The sequence below is a fragment of the Bufo bufo genome, chromosome 2, assembly GCF_905171765.1.
Source record: "Bufo bufo chromosome 2, aBufBuf1.1, whole genome shotgun sequence".
Classification (NCBI taxonomy): Eukaryota; Metazoa; Chordata; class Amphibia; order Anura; family Bufonidae; genus Bufo; species Bufo bufo.
This window is the reverse complement of record NC_053390.1, coordinates 5066516-5081725: the sequence shown is the minus strand read 5'-3', so window position 1 is coordinate 5081725 and position 15210 is coordinate 5066516. Positions and strand designations below refer to the sequence as shown.

The 15210-nt window shown below is 42.6% G+C and overlaps 1 protein-coding gene across 1 annotated transcript in view; it reads left to right on the top strand.

Annotated features, from left to right (window-relative positions):
* The window catches only part of LOC120992587 (receptor-type tyrosine-protein phosphatase F-like), a 96440-nt gene extending 85996 nt beyond the window's left edge, over nt 1-10444 (top strand). Inside the window, exon 16 of the mRNA XM_040421645.1 lies at nt 10280-10444. Within this exon, the coding sequence (XP_040277579.1) occupies nt 10280-10444 (165 nt within the window). The remainder of the gene's footprint in view (nt 1-10279) is intronic.
* The last annotated feature ends 4766 nt before the right edge of the window (nt 10445-15210 follow it).

The following is a 15210-nucleotide window of genomic DNA, read 5'->3' as shown; positions in this document are numbered from 1 at the left end:
TCGGCTGAGGTGGTGGCGCCTTGACTGCATGAAATTGGGTGCGTGCCACTGGGTGATGCAGTGGTTGCTGTGGCAGGCTGGACCACCACATTGGAGCCACAGTTCTCCCAGGACACTTTATGGTGACGCTGCATGTGTTGGTGCAGGGCAGTGGAGCCAACATTGGCACCCTGGCCACGCTTCACCTTCTGCCCACAAATTCGGCAAATGGCCATTTTCACCTCCTCCGGCGGCCTAACAAAAAATTGCCACACTGGCGAGTATGGCATTTTCCCCCCAACACTCTGCGCTGACTGCCCGCTACCTCTGCCTCCGTGAACCCCTGCACCGCCACCTTCCGGCCGGTAGGCACCTGCGATGCAGGGGGTCTACACCGGGTACGTTTGTCTCTCGACCTCCGACTGTTGCCACCCTGCTGACTCACAGCCACTCTGCCACCCTGCGGGTTCAGTCGCTGCCTCACGCACAAGCTGCCACCCTCTTATCCTGATGATGAAGCCCCTTCTTCTCCCGGCTCCCAAGTGCGATCAGCTACATCATCGGCTACTGTCTGCACGTCACTGATATCCCCCTCAACGTTCTCAGGGCCAGGACCGCTTGCAACACCTGCTCCCACGCGACTCTCATCATCACTACTTGCCCGCCTACCAGAGTAAGCGGTGGATGGAGGTAAGGAGAAGAAAGGTCCCGGAGACAAATAGAGTTCCTCTATCAGCTTTCCTTTAATATTCACATGAAGTTGACAGACATCACCACCCTTCACATGACATAATATTAACGCGTTTCGGGTGAGCACTGTTAGTCGTTACGACTAAGGGTGCTCACCCGAAACGCGTCAATATTATGTCATGTGGAGGGTGGTGATGTCTGTCAACTTCATGTGAATATTAAAGGAAAGCTGATAGAGGAACTCTATTTGTCTCCGGGACCTTTCTTCTCCTTACCTGCAGCCTGCCATGGGAACACTCCCCTAGGGCCTCTGGAGCCGGGACCATATACTCTACTACGGAGGTGAGCTGGATCAAATGTTTATTCGTAAGCGGTGGATGGCTTTTCCAGATCTTGGCTGGGCAGTAGCTGCTGACTGTCCTCTAGTAGCTCGTCCTCACTGAAAAGTGGAGCCAAGCCTACGGTATATAATACTTCTCGCGCTGAGGGAACTGAAAATGACAGAGGAAGGTTCAGGACAGGTGAGGGCACAGGGCCTGCTCCCGGGCTATGCCAACTAAGAGTCGTGTCAGAGAGACCCACCGACTCTTGGCTGGGGGTGTCTGATGTCACTTGTGTAGAAGTCGAAAACCGAGTCAACCATTCGAGAACCGCTGGGTTGCTGGTCAAGACACGACCGCTAGATGACACCGGGAGCTCAGGCCTCTCGCTGCAACTCCTGCAGCTACGCCCCCTTACTCTGCTGCCTGCGACAGAAACATTTTGGCCACTGCCCGTTCCCCTTTGAAGGGCCTGTCACCTGTCTGTCTGACATACTGTATCATTAAAGAATTAAATTAAAATAATACCCCCCAAAAAAGGCTGTAGTACAATGTAACTTCACCGCTGAATGGCAATTAAGACATATATATATTTTTTCTGATTAATGAACTCCCTCAATCACCAAAAAAATCACAATTCACCACAGAAGGTCAATTAAGATGTATTCTTTTTCCTATTATTACACCCCAAAAAATAAATGTAACAATCACAATTCACTGTAGAACGACTATTGGGACGTACGTATATTTCCTTTTTCTACACCACGTAAATGGCTGTATTACAATGTAACTTCACCGCTGAACGGCAATTATGACATATATTTTTCCCTTTTTTTCCCCCTATTAATACACCCCTCTTAAAAAAATGTAAAACAATATAAAATCAACACAGAACGGCTAATAGGACGTACGTATCTTTCCTATTAATACACTGAGCTATCATATAGCAGCAGTATAACAGCAATTTGGATCCGCAGTCAGTGCAGCAAGGTGTAATAGGATTGTTCCTATTCCCCAGACTGTAACCTCCCCGACTGAACCCTGTTCTGCTTCAATACTGTGGAATGATTCTGAAAAAACGGGGTTAGATGTCGCACAAGGATATCTGAAAACCAAAAAAGGTGCACCTTACCAATCGAAAACACTCACTCGATCGCTAAAATGAAAGTGAAGGAAAAGAGCAGGGCACTCTCAGAAATTTCGGACCATTAAGAGAACCATTTAAATTTTTTTTATTGATATACTAAATATTCACAAACGAAAGAACTCGCTATAAAAACATAAAATACTAAATGTTTGTTAATAACAGCAGTTAATGTATCTAAATAGCAGCAAGTTATATCTGGATAATATTCTAATTGATACTACGCAGCCCAAACAACAGTGTATCGATGGTGATAATCTAAAATGTCCAAACGAAAATAAATCGAAGGTAAGTATTGAGTCCACCTCTATAGTAGAAAAAAATCACCACTAGGGAACCATAGGTAAAAAAAATTCTAATATTCTCAATCGGAAGATCAAATGGATGATGGTATCCCAAAAAACTTTCAATCAGACCACCTTGTGGGTCTATATCATTCCATGGTGTAACTTCAAAATATCCTTAATATTTTTCGCACCAATGCCAATCCGTACTTTAAATACTAATCTGAAAAAACAGAGCGGCGTCCAGCTCGATCCGAATGAGTAGCGGCGTCCCGCTACTTTGAAGCTTGCAAGCGATTGTAAAGTTACCTTTTATCCAGCTTCCATTGAGTCAGTCTTAACCAAGCCGTGGGGTGTTGCTGCTCCATGCGTTGTGCTAATGATGTTGTCGCACTGCGATAACGGGAGCTTCTTCGTCTAGTAAAGACCACGCTGGCGGCTTTTTGTTCCATACGTGGGCCAGTTGGTATGCCGGTCCTTTCTTGTGTTTGGCCGTCAATTCGCGCGGGTAACTTTAGAAGGTTTTAAATCCCACTTTTTTCGGGTCTGTTTGGATCGATGGATGTTGATGTATCTGGTCACAAATATCGGGGGATGTGGCACCAGATGCGTTTCGGGGTATGTTCATTCACCCCTTCCTCAGTGGTAGACATCCCCCCTTTAACATCCCTCTTTTATAGGGATCACATTGATGTGTAATTCATGGACTGGATGGTTAAATGATTCCAAGACGTCAGTTCCGGTACATAGAGTATATATTATTATTCGCATTGGTATAGGGTCTGTTATTGATTAGTGTATGATGTCCATAATTGAAGAATATTGCAACAGTGTTCAAATCGATATAGGCATCAGTATTTTCGCATAACTAATTTTATATTTTAGCAGCCCCCGAAATAAAAATGATTTCATACATTTGTCCCTAATAGATCTATGTATCATCTGAAAAGAAAACGCATATATACACATACTGCGTTATTGGTGCTGACTTCAACTTATCTGGAATTACAGAAACATCACATAAAACGTAAAATATGGTTGCTAAACATTATATTGTACTTCATATCTGACTATAAATAATGCAACAAAATCAGATTAGACCCAGATCAATGGAAAAAAGGTTATCAGGACTATATAAGGTACTTCTTAATAAGGAGTCAAATAAGAAATTCATATTGATGAAGAAACTTTTGTTTTAACTACCAAAAGTGCATAACAATTGATAAAATTTAAAAAATAGATATAAAAGTAGTAAGAAGGGGTGGGAACCTGTCTGTTAAGGAGAAACCAGGCCAAGTAAATACAAAAGCACGGTTAATCGTCAACAAACAAGTGATCATAAAACATTGGTATTACAGCAGTAATACAATTGGTATTGACATTACTCAACAAAACCCCACGTATACCAATGTTTTACTGCTTACCTAAAATACATAAGGACCAATATAATCCACCAGGTCGACCAATTGTGTCAGGTATTGGGTCATTGACTTCAAACTTGTCCCAATACATCGATGAACTATTGCAACCTAGAGTCCAAAATGTTCCATCATACACAAAGGACACTACCCAAATCATTCAGATAGTGGAAAAACGGACATTTAAAGAACAATGGATTATGGGATCACTCGATATCCAATCCCTTTACACAATAATTAACCATGAAAAGGGAAAGGAGGCAGTTAGATCCCAATTAACATTGGAATAAAGGTTAAGTGAGGAACAGATCAACTATCTAATTGAAGGCATAGATTTTATCTTAACCCATAACTATTTTGATTTTGAAGGTGATTTTTATCTGCAGACGTAGGGGACTGCCATGGGCACCAGGTTCGCCCACAGTGACGCTAATTTATTTATGGCTGACTGGGAGAGACAATTTATCCTACCAAGAATGGGAACGGACCTGGTGCTCTGGCAGCGATACATAGATGACATCCTCTTTGTCTGGCAGACTGGCAAAGAGAATTTGGACGTATTTTTAGAAGAAATCAATTTTAATGATAGGAACCTCAAATTCTCGGGAACTACAAGTCAGGAAGCACCTGAATATTTTGATCTAAATATTACTGTCCAAGAAGACCGTTTTATGTGTAGCACCTTTGTTAAACCAACAGCTTGAAATAGCTATATTTTATTTAACAGTTGCCATCCCCCAAGGTTGATTAATATCCCCCAGAGCCAATTCCGGAAACGTAACTGTACATTGGAGCCACAATTTGAAATAGAAGCCGACAAAATGAAAGACAAATTCTTAGAGAAGGACTACCCCACTTAGATCTTAGACACAGCATTGACGAAGGTTAGAGGCAAGGATAGGAAAACTTTTTTTGAGGAGAAGGGGACACAGAAATCTGAATCTGAACAAGAAACCCTGAAGCTGATCCTACGCTTTAGTGAGGACTACAAAAAGATACGTCACATTATCACTAGACATTGGTATTTATTACAAAAAGATAAGATGATAGGGACGTTAATACCACCATATCTGAGAATTACCTTCACAAAGGCCTCTAACTATAAGCCATTATAACAAGGAACTTACCATTCCTGGTTGGATGGGCCTACAAGGTTTTTTCAGATGCGGGAGTTGTAGAAATTGCAAGATCACATCCTTCCAAAAGAGAACAAAAGAGTTAATATCAACTACCAATAATTATTGACATACAATTAAAGACTGTTTAACATGTAACTCTGAGAATGTGATCTATGTCATAGAATGTCCGTGTAAACGCCAATATGTAGGGAGGACCAAAAGACCCCTGAAGAAACGGATTTCAGAACATGTAACTAATATAAAAAAAGGTTTCGAGAATCACTCCCTGTCCAATAATTTCAAAACTAGCCATGGTCAGGACCCCTCTGGGATGAGATTCCGAGCAATAGACAAAGTAGAAAAAGAATGGAGGGGTGGCAACCATATAGAAAAGATGTCTAGACTTGAGAAAAAAAGGATCTTTGAACTTGATACATTGTTACCCCGTGGCTTAAATGCCGAATTTGAGCTTTTTGGATTTTTATGATCTAGGGTGGTCACTTGTTTGTTGACGATTAACCGTGCTTTTGTATTTACTTGGCCCAGTTTCTCCTTAACAGACAGGTTCCCACCCCTTCTTACTACTTTTTATATCTATTTTTTTTTATTTCATCAATTTTTATGCACTTTTGGTAGTTAAAACAAAAATTTCTTCATGAATATGAATTTCTTATTTGACTCCTTATTAAGAAGTACCTTATATAGTCCTGATAACCTTTTTTTCCGTTGATCTGGGTCTAATCTGATTTTGTTGCGTTATTTATAGTCAGATATGAGACTTTGAAGTACCATATAATGTTTAGCAACCATATTTTAAGTTTTATGTGATGTTTCTGTAATTCCAGATAAGTTGAAGTCAGCACCAATAACGCAGTATGTGTATATATGCGTTTTCTTTTCAGATGATACATAGATTAGGGACAAATGTATGAAATCTTTTTTATTTCGGGGGCTGCTAAAATATAAAATTAGTTATGCGAAAATACTGATGCCTATATCGATTTGAACACTGTTGCAATATTCTTCAATTATGGACATCATACACTAATCAATAACAGACCCTATACCAATGCGAATAATAATATATACTCTATGTACCGGAACTGACGTCTTGGAATCAATTAACCATCCAGTCCATGAATTACACATCAATGTGATCCCTATAAAAGAGGGATGTTAAAGGGGGGATGTCTACCACTGAGTAAGAGGTGAATGAACATACCCCGAAACGCATCTGGTGCCACATCCCCCGCTATTTGTGACCAGATACATCAACATCAATCGATCCAAACCGACCCGAAAAAAGTGGGATTTAAAACCTTTGAAAGTTACCCGCGCGAATTGACGGCCAAACACAAGAAAGGACCGGCATACCAACTGGCCCACGTGTGGAACAATAAGCTGCCAGCGTGGTCTTTACTAGAAGAAGAAGCTCCCGTTATCGCAGTGCGACAACATCATTAGCACAACGCAGGGAGCAGCAACACCCCACGGCTTGGTTAAGACTGACTCAATGGAAGCTGGATAAAACAAAAACTAAACAATGAGGGGCACACCTAACAGTACAAGAGGGAGTGCAGGCCTGGTATCAAAAAGCAAACATATGAAACACTAAAGAAAGAAATTCCATAACTCGGCCGCACCTCCAAGAGTAAAACGTAATTTATTGAGACATATAAGTTAAAAACATGGATTCATGAAGAAAACCCCACTGATGGGGAAAATTTGAGTGCTACAGTATATCAAAGAAGTCACCATGCAATAATAATGCCACAACAGGAAAACAGTAGAATATCTGTGACCTAGGTGGAATACTTATCGTGAAACACAGTGGTAGCACAAGAAATGACTGAAGCCGATCAGTGAGGAGAGCAGAAGGGATCCCAACACGTATCGCTAGTACAAGGACTAGCTTCCTCAGAGGTCCATCTAAATCCATATGACTAATTCAACATTTATAATTAACAAAATCGTATCTTAATTGAATAAACCTGTGGTAGAGCCTATCGGAGGAGATCTCGTGAAGAGGGGGGCCAGCGAGAGGGTGACAGAATGTTTATGTTACCTGGATCCTCCCCGGTGCATGGTCGCGCGCAGATGCAAATGCCGGAACAAGCCGGCGTGTTGGAAAAGCAGGTGCGCATGCGCAAGATGGCGCCCAAACCGGAAGTCAGCGCCGCAATGCGTTCCAAAGACCGTAAACGTAGCCCGGCACCAACGACAAGCCCGGCCAATAACCTCCCGTGGAACGCAGCCAGGGGGTGCGGACCAGCGCAGTGGGACACAAAGGGCAGAGGTCAAATGTGGTTAAAATATAAATATAATTTTACATAATATTGAGCCACATGGTGTCTGTCAAAGTAAATGACAAAGATTAATGACATGGTATAAATATAATAAATCAATTACACGATTATACATATAGTGTTATTATAATAGATACCAGCATACATAGAAGCTATAAGCAGAAAATACAAATAAATAAGACCACAATCAAGGCAATAAGTGATGCAGATATCATACCAAAAGTATATATTCCATGATTATATAAACACACAATATAAGCAGACCATTAGAGCCATAATAAATCCACAATTAACATGATCACAAAGAGTACAGTATACACAGGCCTTCAGAGCCATAGTTGATCCACCACAAAATACAATAATTAATTAATAGGCACATTTCAATACAATAAATAAATACAAATAAACAAATTCATGGACACATAATGCCCTAAATTGCAGTATTCCGCATTGGCTCAATTATGCAGCCCAGACTGTGTCCCATACCCCCAATGACTGTTTCCCTGAATCAGAGTAAATTGTGTAATCCAACAATCTGTATCAATAAAATCCAGGTTTATGCGAACCAAAGGATGGCAGAGCATGCACCGGGGAGAGAGGGGCCAAGAATGGGAAGAGGACCAGCGCACACAAATCTGCAAGCTAGATACATATAGGCAGTAAATTGGTACGGTCAGAAGTACATCACATTACAATGTTGTAAAAAATTATTATTATTATTACAAATAGTGTCCAGGGTACAAGCAATTCAATAAGGATTTATATATCTAAGTGCAAGAGGTGTCACGCTGCAGCAATAAGCAATCAATCGATTGAGTATGATCCAGTGCTAAGTGCTGTATAATATATAGTGTAATATACCTCTGCGGTGGTGGGAAATGGGCAAGGAGAAATGCTGTCCATTGTATCTAAACAACTACAGAGGGTAAACATAGGAAAAACGTGAAGACGAGCAGGTGAAAAGGATCCATGAATTCTTTATCCCCGCATTCCAGTGTCATCAGACCCCTTAAAAACCTAGAAAGGGAAAAATAAGCAAAATGAAAAACAGGCCAAACAAAGTGAAAGAGAACTTGGGGACACATAGGTCTGTACAGATAAGACAGAACTTATGTATAATAACCAGTGAAGGTGAGCTCCTCGTTTAGACCACCTGCTGCCTGTGAGCCAAGGTTAGAAATCCACCTCGATATCGAGCGGAGCAAACTCCTGGAAATATGCGTACCCCTAATGTTACCCCGGACAATATCCAACCCCACCACCTGTAGGTTCTTTGATATACTGTAGCACTCAAATTTTCCCCATCAGTGGGGTTTGCTTCATGAATCCATGTTTTTAACTTATATGTCTCAATAAATTATGTTTTACTCTTGGAGGAAGCTGGATAAAAGGTAACTTTACAATCGCTTGTAAGCTTCAAAGCAGCGGGACGCCGCTACTCATTCTGATCGAGCGGGACGCCGCTACTCATTCTGATCGAGCTGGACGCCGCTACTCATTCTGATCGAGCTGGACGCCGCTACTCATTCTGATCGAGCTGGACGCCGCTACTCATTCTGATCGAGCTGGACGCCGCTACTCATTCTGATCGAGCTGGACGCCGCTACTCATTCTGATCGAGCTGGACGCCGCTACTCATTCTGATCGAGCTGGACGCCGCTACTCATTCTGATCGAGCTGGACGCCGCTACTCATTCTGATCGAGCTGGACGCCGCTACTCATTCTGATCGAGCTGGACGCCGCTACTCATTCTGATCGAGCGGGACGCCGCTACTCATTCTGATCGAGCTGGACGCCGCTACTCATTCTGATCGAGCGGGACGCCGCTACTCATTCTGATCGAGCTGGACGCCGCTACTCATTCTGATCGAGCTGGACGCCGCTACTCATTCTGATCGAGCGGGACGCCGCTACTCATTCTGATCGAGCGGGACGCCGCTACTCATTCTGATCGAGCGGGACGCCGCTACTCATTCTGATCGAGCTGGACGCCGCTACTCATTCTGATCGAGCTGGACGCCGCTACTCATTCTGATCGAGCTGGACGCCGCTCTGCTCAGGAGAGTTTTTTCAGATTAGTATTTAAATTACGGATTGGCATTGGTGCGAAAAATATTAAGGATATTTTGAAGTTACACCATTGAATGATGTAGACCCACAAGGGGGTCTGATTGAACGTTTTTTGGGATACCATCATCCATTAGATCTTCCGATTGAGAATATTAGATTTTTTTTACCTATGGTTCCCTAGTGGTGATTTTTTTCTACTATAGAGGTGGACTCAATACTTACCTTTGATTTATTTTAGTTTGGACATTTTAGATTATCACCATCGATACACTGCTGTTTGGGCTGCGTAGTATCTATTAGAATATTATCCAGATATAACTTGCTGCTATTTAGATACATTAACTGCTGTTATTAACAAACATTTAGCATTTTATGTTTTTATAGCGAGTTCTTTCGTTTGTGAATATTTAGTATATCAATAAATATATATTTTTTAAATGGTTCTCTTAATGGTCCGAAATTTCTGAGAGTGCCCTGCTCTTTTCCTTCACTGTGGAATGATTCCTCCCTATACTTTCCCTAAACTTCTATACAGCAAAATAAAAGTTTCCAAGTCTTTCCTCGCACTGTCCCTAGCGCCTGCTGACGTCTCTCCCTGCACTAAGTGCACTGGAAAATGTCTAAATCCAAGATGGCTGCCGCTATTTATAGGGCTGTGACATCACAGGGCTGGGTGGCTGCTGATTGGCTGCATGCATCGCATTGTGGGTGATCCCTCGTTCCCATATTTCCTTGTTCGATGTCCTAACACGGGCAGCAGCCATAAAAATGAGATTCGTTACCACGAAGCGTGAGGAAATTTGGATTCGGTGCAAATTGAATTTTTCCTGAAATTCGGATCGAATTCCTCTTTGTCAACTTCGATTTGCTCATCTCTAGTTATAATATGGCAGTATATAATATGGCGGTATATGGCAGGGTCCTCCTGATATCATACTTGTCTCTCCAGGTGCAGTCGACAGTACAGATGACGGTGGAGCAGCTGCATTATCTGGACTGGCCGGACCACGGCATGCCCAGTAAGGCGTCCAGCCTGGTGCAACTGGTGGAGCAGCTGAACAAGAGTAACACCCCGGGCTCGGGCCCAGTCATTGTGCACTGCAGGTACAATTAGCAATCACTATGGCCTCCTACCTCCCTTAAAGGGGTTCTCCCGTCAGAAAGGGGTATTTTTTAATCTCTACATTTATAGAAAATATATATTTTTTTTTAGAATTTATGGCTGTTTTTTTCGGCAGTGATATGCCTTTGAAAACAAAATACAAAATGTCGTCCTTCTGCAGCAGTCCGCATAGAGAGGTACAAATCCTATACAGATAGGAAGTCCATGGTCAGGTTAGTGCTGCTGTTGGTGGGAAGATGTCATCTACAGGGTAACCCTCATGATAATAGTAGATGGAGGATTCGAATGTTGTTCTCTTGATAGGGGGGGGAGGGGTCGCTCCCTGGTCACAGTGATGGTCTGACTGAGAGAGTTAAGCTAGACAGGAAGCAGAAGAAATGGAAAGATTTCAAAAATTAAATCTAGAAAACCATCCACCAAAAACTTTACATAGAGGAGTGGCATACAGGCTGCTCATAGGTGGTAACTGTGGCTGGCACTATTATATTAGCACTATGGCTGGCACTATTATATCAGCAGTATGGCTGGCACTATTATATCAGCACTATGGCTGGAACTATTATATCAGCACTATGGCTGGCACTATTATATCAGCACTGTGGCTGGCACTATTATATCAGCACTGTGGCTGGCACTATTATATCAGCAGTATGGCTGGCACTATTATATCAGCACTATGGCTGGCACTATTATATCACACTATGATTGACACTATTATATCAGCATTGTGGCTGGCACTATTATATCAGCACTGTGGCTGGCACTATTATAGCATTACTGTGTCTGGCACTATTATATCAGCACTGTGGCTGGCACTATTATATCAGCACTGTGTCTGGCACTATTATATCAGCATTGGGGCTGGCACTATTATATCAGCACTGTGTCTGGCACTATTATATCAGTATTGTGGCTGGCACTATTATATCAGCAGTATGGCTGGCACTATTATATCAGCAGTATGACTGGCACTATTATCAGCAGTATGGCTGGCACTATTATATCAGCACTGTGGCTGGCACTATTATATCAGCAGTATGACTGGCACTATTATATCAGCACTATGGCTGGCACTATTATATTAGCACTATGGCTGGCACTATTATATCAGCACTGTGTCTGGCACTATTATATCAGCACTGTGGCTGGCACTATTATATCAGCACTATGGCTGGCACTATTATATCAGCACTGTGTCTGGCACTATTATATCAGCACTGTGGCTGGCACTATTATATCAGCACTGTGGCTGGCACTATTATATCAGCACTGTGGCTGGCACTATTATATCAGCACTGTGGCTGGCACTATTATATCAGCATTGGGGCTGGCACTATTATATCAGCACTGTGTCTGGCACTATTATATCAGTATTGTGGCTGGCACTATTATATCAGCAGTATGGCTGGCACTATTATATCAGCAGTATGACTGGCACTATTATATCAGCACTGTGGCTGGCACTATTATCAGCAGTATGGCTGGCACTATTATATCAGCACTGTGGCTGGCACTATTATATCAGCAGTATGACTGGCACTATTATATCAGCACTGTGGCTGGTACTATTATATCAGCACTATGGCTGGCACTATTATATCAGCACTGTGTCTGGCACTATTATATCAGCACTGTGGCTGGCACTATTATATCAGCACTGTGGCTGGCACTATTATATCAGCACTGTGGCTGGCACTATTATATCAGCACTGTGGCTGGCACTATTATATCAGCAGTATGACTGGCACTATTATATCAGCACTGTGGCTGGCACTATTATATCAGCAGTATGACTGGCACTATTATATCAGCACTGTGGCTGGCACTATTATATCAGCAGTATGGCTGGCACTATTATATCAGCACTTTGACTGGCACTATTATATCAGCACTGTGGCTGGCACTATTATATCAGCACTGTGTCTGGCACTATTATATCAGCACTGTGGCTGGCACTATTATATCAGCACTGAGGCTGGCACTATTATATCAGCACTGTGGCTGGCACTATTATATCAGCAGTATGGCTGGCACTATTATATCAGCACTGTGGCTGGCACTATTATATCAGCACTGTGGCTGGCACTATTATATCAGCAGTATGACTGGCACTATTATATCAGCAGTATGGCTGGCACTATTATAGCAGCACTGTGGCTGGCACTATTATATCAGCACTGTGGCTGGCACTATTATATCAGCACTGTGTATGGCACTATTATATCAGCAGTATGGCTGGCACTTTTAAATCAGCACTGTGGCTGGCACTATTATATCAGCAGTGTGGTTGGCACTATTATATCAGCACTGTGTCTGGCACTATTATATCAGCACTGTGTCTGGCACTATTATATCAGCACTGTGGCTGGCACTATTATATCAGCACTGTGGCTGGCACTATTATATCAGCACTGTGGCTGGCACTATTATATCAGCACTGTGGCTGGCACTATTATATCAGCAGTATGACTGGCACTATTATATCAGCACTGTGGCTGGCACTATTATATCAGCAGTATGACTGGCACTATTATATCAGCACTGTGGCTGGCACTATTATATCAGCAGTATGGCTGGCACTATTATATCAGCACTTTGACTGGCACTATTATATCAGCACTGTGGCTGGCACTATTATATCAGCACTGTGGCTGGCACTATTATATCAGCACTGTGGCTGGCACTATTATATCAGCACTGAGGCTGGCACTATTATATCAGCACTGTGGCTGGCACTATTATATCAGCAGTATGGCTGGCACTATTATATCAGCACTGTGGCTGGCACTATTATATCAGCACTGTGGCTGGCACTATTATATCAGCAGTATGACTGGCACTATTATATCAGCAGTATGGCTGGCACTATTATAGCAGCACTGTGGCTGGCACTATTATATCAGCACTGTGGCTGGCACTATTATATCAGCACTGTGTATGGCACTATTATATCAGCAGTATGGCTGGCACTTTTATATCAGCACTGTGGCTGGCACTATTATATCAGCACTGTGGTTGGCACTATTATATCAGCACTGTGGCTGGCACTATTATATCAGCAGTATGGCTGGCACTATTATATCAGCACTGTGGCTGGCACTATTATATCAGCACTGTGGCTGGCACTATTATAGCAGCACTGTGGCTGGCACTATTATATCAGCACTGTGGCTGGCACTATTATATCAGCACTGTGTATGGCCCTATTATATCAGCAGTATGGCTGGCACTTTTATATCAGCACTGTGGCTGGCACTATTATATCAGCACTGTGTATGGCACTATTATATCAGCAGTATGGCTGGCACTATTATATCAGCACTGTGGCTGGCACTATTATAGCAGCACTATTATATCAGCAGTATGGCTGGCACTATTATATCAGCACTATGGCTGGCACTATTATATCAGCACTGTGGCTGGCACTATTATATCAGCAGTATGGCCGGAACCATTATATCAGCACTGTGGCTGGCACTATTATATCAGCACTGTGGTTGGCACTATTATAGCAGCACTGTGGCTGGCACTATTATATCAGCACTGTGGCTGGCACTATTATATCAGCACTGTGGCTGGCACTATTATATCAGCAGTATGACTGGCACTATTATATCAGCACTGTGGCTGGCACTATTATATCAGCACTATGGCTGGCACTATTATATCAGCACTGTGGCTGGCACTATTATATCAGCACTGTGGCCGGCACTATTATATCAGCACTGTGGCTGGCACTATTATATCAGCACTGTGGCTGGCACTATTATATCAGCATTGGGGCTGGCACTATTATATCAGCACTGTGTCTGGCACTATTATATCAGTATTGTGGCTGGCACTATTATATCAGCAGTATGGCTGGCACTATTATATCAGCAGTATGTCTGGCACTATTATAGCAGCACTGTGGCTGGCACTATTATATCAGCACTATGGCTGGCACTATTATATCAGCACTGTGGCCGGCACTATTATATCAGCACTGTGGCTGACACTATTATATCAGCACTGTGGCTGGAACTTTTATATCAGCACTATAGCTGGCACTATTATAGCAGCACTGTGGCTGGCACTATTATATCACACTGTGGCTGGCACTATTATATCAGCACTATGACTGGCACTATTATATCAATACTGTGGTCGGCACTATTATATCAGCACTGTGGCTGGCACTATTATATCAGCAGTATGGCTGGCACTATTATATCAGCACTGTGGCTGGCACTATTATATCAGCAGTATGGCTGGCACTATTATATCAGCACTGTGGCTGGCACTATTATATCAGCAGTATGGCTGGCACTATTATATCAGCATTGTGGCTGGCACCATTATATTAGCACTATGGCTGGCACTATTATATCAGCACTATGGCTGGCACTATTATATCAGCATTGTGGCTGGCATCATTATATCAGCACTGTGGCTGGCACTATTATAGCAGCACTATGGCTGGCACTATTATATCAGCAGTATGGCTGGCACTATTATATCATCAGTATGGCTGGCACTATTTTATCAGCAGTATGGCTGGCACTATTATATCAGCACTGTGGCTGGCACTATTATATCAGCAGTATGGCTGGCACTATTATATCAGCACTATGGCTGGCACTATTATATCAGCATTGTGGCTGGCACTATTATATCAGCACTGTGGCTGGCACTATTATATCAGCACTGTGGCTGGAACTATTATATCAGCACTGTGGCTGGCACTATTATATCAGCACTGTGGCTGGCACTATTAT